Source organism: Cibotium barometz, chromosome 4, assembly GCF_041138505.1.
Source record: "Cibotium barometz isolate CiBa-2024 chromosome 4, ASM4113850v1, whole genome shotgun sequence".
Lineage (NCBI taxonomy): Eukaryota > Viridiplantae > Streptophyta > Polypodiopsida > Cyatheales > Cibotiaceae > Cibotium > Cibotium barometz.
In genome coordinates this window covers 28,781,423-28,787,366 of record NC_141049.1, presented here as the reverse complement: position 1 = coordinate 28,787,366, position 5,944 = coordinate 28,781,423, and the positions used below count along the sequence as shown (strand labels likewise).

Sequence of the window (5,944 nt, the reverse complement as noted above, 5' to 3'; positions counted from 1 at the left end):
AGAGGCCGTAAATTTCACAATTCATCTATAGGATAACGCTGGCTTTTTAAGTCTTAATATGAAAAGTGGTCTTAAATTAGTAATAGCATTAAGAACATTGAATTTGTTTTTCCTTCTAACTCTTTGCTATCTATTCATCCTAATGTTCAATGTCGAGTCGTCTTCTCTGTGTTTTGAACAATGTTGAAGCCAACCAACTTTTCACTTGACTCAAAAGTCCCTATTAATTACCTTAATAAATGCTTATATATCTTGAGTGGCTACGTAAGTAATTAGTGTCGAAGTTCTGAATGTGTTGTCTTAACTTGTAAGTATAATAGTTTCATGATACAAGGAAAAGCGACCGTAGGCGCGTTTATGAATGTGTTTTGACAACATGGTTTAAAATATTACGGACACATTTATAAGTGTGTCTAAAATCACGTCTATCGACAAACGTCTATATACATAAAGAATGCATGAGTCCTTATGCATAAAGGATGCATGAGGCCTTATGCATAAAGCATGGATAAAGCTTATGCATAAAGTATTATTCATAAAGCTTATGCCCAAACCTACAAAAAAAATCCCTAACATCCAAGGGTGCAATAATAATAGAGGAAAGATAGAAAAGCACTTACCTCTTTTTCGTGATGTTGAAAGAGAGAATTAGAGGACCTACAAAACCAACAAAAGGGTAAGTAAAGAATTAGTAATGCATACATAGAAAAGCTTATGCAAGCTATGCTGCTATATGCAAACTATGCCGCTATCCAAGCCTTATGCAAGCTATGCTAAAGCTTATCCATAAAGCATGCATGAGGCCTTATGCATAAAGCTTTAAGCATAAAGCTATGCATGAGGCCTTATGCATAAAGCATTATGCATAAGGCTTATGCATAAAGTATGCATGAGGCCTTATGCATAAAGCTTTAAGCATAAAGCTATGCATGAGGCCTTATGCATAAAGCATTATGCATAAGGCTTATGCATAAAGTATGCATGAGGCCTTATGCATAAAGCCTATGCATAAAGCTATGCATGAGGCCTTATGCATAAAGCTATACATAAGGCTTATACATAAAGCACTATGCAAGCCATGGTAGCCTAAACTAAACCGTACCCCGGCACTATGCATTAAGCATGCATGCATAGAGCTTAATGCATGTATAGATTAAGCTCTATGCATGCATTAAGATCTATTCACAGAGCTTCATGCATGCATAGAGCTCTATGCATTATAAATGCATTCATAGAGCTCAATCTATGCATTAAGCTCTACGAATAGAGCTTAATGCATAGATTAAGCTCTATGATTAGAGCTCTATTCATAGATTAAGCTCTATGCATAGAGGAGCTACAAAACAAAACCCCTCTTTTTGGTAGATAAAAATAGAGGAAAGAGAGGATAAAATGATAGGAAAGATAGGAAAGCACTTACCTCTTTTTGGCGATGTTGAAAGAGAAGATTAGAAGACCTACAAAACCAACAAAAAGGTGAGGAAAGGACTAGTAATGCATACAAAAGCCCTAAGATGCATACAAAAAGGTGAGGAAAGGATTAGTAATGCATACATACAAAAGCCCTAAGAACCTAATGCATACATACAAAATCAAAAAGAGAGGAAAGAGAGAAAAGCATTTACCTCTTTTTTGGTTACGTTGAAAGAGAGGATTAGAAGACTCACAAAACAAAACAAAAAGTTGAAAAAAGAATAAGTAATACAAAGCCCTAAAAGTGTGAATAGCATGGATACACAAGGAGGTTTAAGCCTTATATGCATAAGGAGGTTTAAGCCTTATACATAATGAGGTTTAAGTATAAGCCTCTTAGGCTTATGCATAAGAAAGAAAGAGAGAGAGAGAGATAGAGAAGAGAATACCATTCAAAAAATTTAAACATAAGAAGCTTATGCGTGACAGAGAGAGAAAGAGAGCGTGAAGAGAATACCAAACAAAAACCCTAATTCTAAACATACCATGAATATATGAAGAGGTGGTGGGAGAGACAAGTGGGATAGAGATTACCTTGTGAGGAATTGTCCTTGTGGGAGAAGACTTTTGATTACTTTGTGAGGAATCCTCCTTTTGGGAGGAGACTTGGGAGAAGACTTGAGAGGAGACTTTGTGAGGAGAGGACAAAGGGTAGGGAGGAGACTATGTGAGGAGAGGACAAAGGGTGAGCTGCAGCCATCATGAGGAAGAGAGGGTTGCAAAAACTTAGAGTTATGTACAAGAGAGGGAGTAGAGGGGAAGCGAAAATAATTACGGCGTCAACGCGAGATTATTCGATTTTTTTTTTTTTTACAGAGCGCGTCTATGCACGTCTATAAGCATATCTATATCAGTATAGACGCGCTTATAGACACGCATATATCTGCGCATATAGCTGTGTAAACCCCACGAGATCGCAAATTCGCCCATGGCCCCTCTTCCATCTCTCTCTAGTTTGCACGGCTATGTTGCGCGGCTATGTTCTCATTCTCTTGTAGTGTCATTGCCTTGATAAATGCTTATACTATCTGGAGTGGTTATAGAAACTGGTGGGACTAATAGTTTCATTGCCTTAATAAATTCTTATACTATTCCGAGTGGCTAGCTCAACATATGTGGCTAGTATGTGTAAGGGGTGTCTTGGCTCAACCTCTATCCGTGGAGCGTGGAGGAGTTATAGATATGTAGTGATGTCCATATGGATGTGGTGATGGGAATGCAGAGAAGTATTTGTAGGTATGGGCATACCTGTGACGCGAATAGCAAGTTGCTTGATCGTCAAGGTTGTCGGTCCCTGGAGAAGCATTTCTGGCCACAAACTTAGCTCAACTTAAGAAAGAGAAGCTGAACCCTATTGTCACCATACTTGAAGGGCCGGTTAGGCCGCAATCATAGTATGTGTGCTTCTAAATTTATATCACAACATTTCCATTCGATATAGCATGAACAGATTACCGGAACTCTTGTTGCAATCGTGAAAATCAATAATGCAAGAGCATCTAGCTACTCAATTTTCATCGTGAATCGTGATATGGCTCATGCACATAAAGAATGAAGTATTAAATGGGACTGCTGCATGCAAGCAGCAGAATGTGCAATATATATCACGATGAAAATAAAGGACTGCACAATGTTTGATGAGAGAAATCATCATTAGTCCATCGCCATTAATTTAAGCAACAAAACGCAAGACGTTACTGAACACATGTACATGTCCACACTGTGTGCTGGCCGGACGCATGGAACCGTGGGCGCTGGAGACATAGCTGGGCCTTGCCACGCATTCACCAAGGCGGCAATGTGGAGGCCTTGATCCCGGCTGCTTCTGTTTTGAGGAACTCATAATTCTGCGATAAATGGTGGCCCAATCCTGCAGCAACACATAAACTCATGGAGCAATTTTACGTCGCGCTTGTGGAAAAAAAGGAAGATCCTCTTTATACAACACCAGTCATACAGAAGCTGTCTAGCTAGGACCTATGTAGTGTCTTCAACAAAGCCAATTAACGAAGCCTTGCTGGAGGGCTAGTGTTCAGCTGCTGGGTGTGTGTGTGTGTGGGTTGTGGCCAGAACTTAAGAATCGGCAAGCTGAACTCTATTAAAGGATGACGTATTAAATTGGAAAACAGTGGAGTGCTGCATGATCAAAATTAAGAATAATGTTTGATGAGAGAAACTAGCATTTGTCCATCGCCGTTACTTTAAGCAACAAAATTCCCATCGAAAACAAGATGTTACTGAACACATGTACATGTCCACACTGCGTGTTGGCCGGACACAGAACCGTGGGCGCTGGAGACATAGCTGGGCCTTGCCACGCATTCACCAAGGCACCCAGGGCAGTCATTGTGGCAATGTGGAGGCCTTGATCCCGGCTGCGTCTGTTTTGAGGAACTCATAATTCTGCGATAAATGGTGGCCCAATCCTGCAGCAACACATAAACTCATGGAGCAATTTTACTTCGCGCTTGTGGAAAAAAAGGAAGATCCTCTTTATACAACACCTGTCTAGCTGGGGGCCATGTAGTTTCTTCAACTAAACCAATTAACGAAGCTAAGCTTGGTGTGGGTGTGGGTGAGTGTGAGAGTGTGAGAGAGAGTGAGTGTGTGTGTGTGAGAGAGAGAGAGAGAGAGACCACACACACGCAGATTGATGGTTTGGCTTAAGTTTTCAGATAGAGAACAATTTATCCACCCATGTATAGAGGTAAATGAGAGTTAAAGCGATTACCTCAAGTTGGCTTACATCGCTCGGGTAACGCTGGCTTAATTCAGGCGCTTCTGCGCGGTGGGTGGAAGGCAAATTAACAGAGATGAACCCCTCTCTCTCGCTCGCTCGCGCTCTCTCTCTCTCACACACAAAAACTCTCTCTCTCACACGCACACACACACACGGATGCACGCGCGCACGCACCCCCAGCATGCATGGCACTGTTCCTTCTTACTACGTTGAGTGACAAGAGAATTAGAAGAGGAGGGTTTATAAAAATTCGACGTGGAAGACTTACAGAACGTATACTATGTATTTAAAATCCAGTTTGGAGGAAAATACAGACCGGTGCCTTGATGGAGCAGAGCCACCCAATCCCTCGCACGCCAAGACAAGACAAGCACAAGAGCAAGAAGCAGCAGCAGTGCCAAGCTACGGGGTGGGGTTCCCCAGAGGGAACGGGCAACATGGATGTCATGGTGGGGAGCTGCCATTCTATCAAATAATCGCACATACAGAGGTGGGGCACCTTATGCAGCAAAAGATGGAAGGCAAAAGGGGTGAGAGGAGGGAGGAGGAGGACGTGTTTGTAGGGTGCACGACCTGGCACACCCGAGCTGACTCTCATTGTCGGAGGCGGACGGACGTCTGTGTTGTTGGCATGTCAGACTCCGAAACCAGATCCAACTAGTATTGTAGACAAAAAGAACTGAATCCAGCGAGTGGTCCAAAATTTATCGATATATTTTGAAGTATAATTGCAACATGTTAACGTATGATATATGCAATAACATGTTATTGATATATATATAGAGAGAGAGAAAGAGAGAGAGAGGTGGTTAGTAGTAACTTATTGCCACGAAAATAGCACACGAAAAAGGGGAACAAGACGGACAAGTTAACAACATACTGTAATCTAGAGAGTTCAACACAAAGCACTTTTTTTTGGGGGGGGGACCAATTGTAATGTATATATTAACTAGAAAAAGCCAGATACATCAGTAAGTCATTTACATCAGAGAGTTACTCACTCCTTTCCTCTATTTTTCACTCTATACTTCATTTAAAAGATTACAAGTAAAGCCCATGTCTCATCCTCCAACAAAAAACTAGACCGCCCCCATGAAATTTGATACCCCACTAATATGCGCAAGCTTCCATCATGGCCTCAGTGGTACACCCCCTTGGGGTCTGTCTTTCTAGAACCAGGTTTTTACTATGGGCCTCAAAGCACATTTAAACAAGAGCTGATATCAAACGCACAAACTTGATCGCTAGGGAAAGGTTGCCTATGCTTACCTATGTGGCTCTCTTAGACTTGCTGACTCTTGAGCATAACTTGCACTTTGCTCTTTGGGCCTACTACACCGGCTATTATAAACATACCTTTCAAGCTTGCATTGGAGCGTATTTGGGTGAAATATGCAGACGAAACACTTACGTTTTTAAAGTGTCTTAGCTCCCTCAAAATTAGGCCTTTGATGTAGACATCTCAACCAAGGCTTGGATGGTGACCATACTTTGTAGGAGTAAGGGTGGGGTCCACATGTACAAACTTATAAAGTTTGGTTATCATCTTTTCACATTTGGTTGGATTGCATTTACTAGATGCTTGCTTTTTAATGTCTCTTCATCTTAGAGTGTCCTCTCACAATTGGTCCTTTGGTTTGCACATTGTAGCGAAACGAGCTTGGATAATGACCTCAGGGGATTCACTTTAAGAATATATGAAAAAGCACGAGAGTTCAACAAAAGGAAATT

At 41.3% G+C, this 5,944-nt stretch overlaps 1 protein-coding gene across 4 annotated transcripts; it reads right to left on the bottom strand.

The window, feature by feature from the left end:
- Window positions 1-547: 547 nt before the first annotated feature.
- LOC147639126 (uncharacterized) lies at window positions 548-4,835 on the bottom strand. Of its 4 annotated transcripts, none has more exons than XM_086782784.1 (4): window positions 4,530-4,835; window positions 3,725-3,899; window positions 1,421-3,343; window positions 548-657 (listed from the first exon to the last, which is right to left on the bottom strand). In XM_086782784.1, coding segments are annotated over exons 1-3 (459 nt in total). In that variant the 5' UTR covers window positions 4,812-4,835; the 3' UTR covers window positions 548-657; window positions 1,421-3,341. The 4 variants fall into 4 exon arrangements, with proteins under 4 accessions (XP_086638910.1, XP_086638912.1, XP_086638921.1 ...); XM_086782786.1 differs by lacking the exon at window positions 3,725-3,899 and adding an exon at window positions 4,205-4,254 and having other exon boundaries at window positions 4,530-4,802; XM_086782795.1 differs by lacking the exons at window positions 548-657; window positions 1,421-3,343 and adding an exon at window positions 4,205-4,254 and having other exon boundaries at window positions 3,570-3,899; window positions 4,530-4,784.
- Between the last annotated feature and the right edge of the window lie 1,109 nt (window positions 4,836-5,944).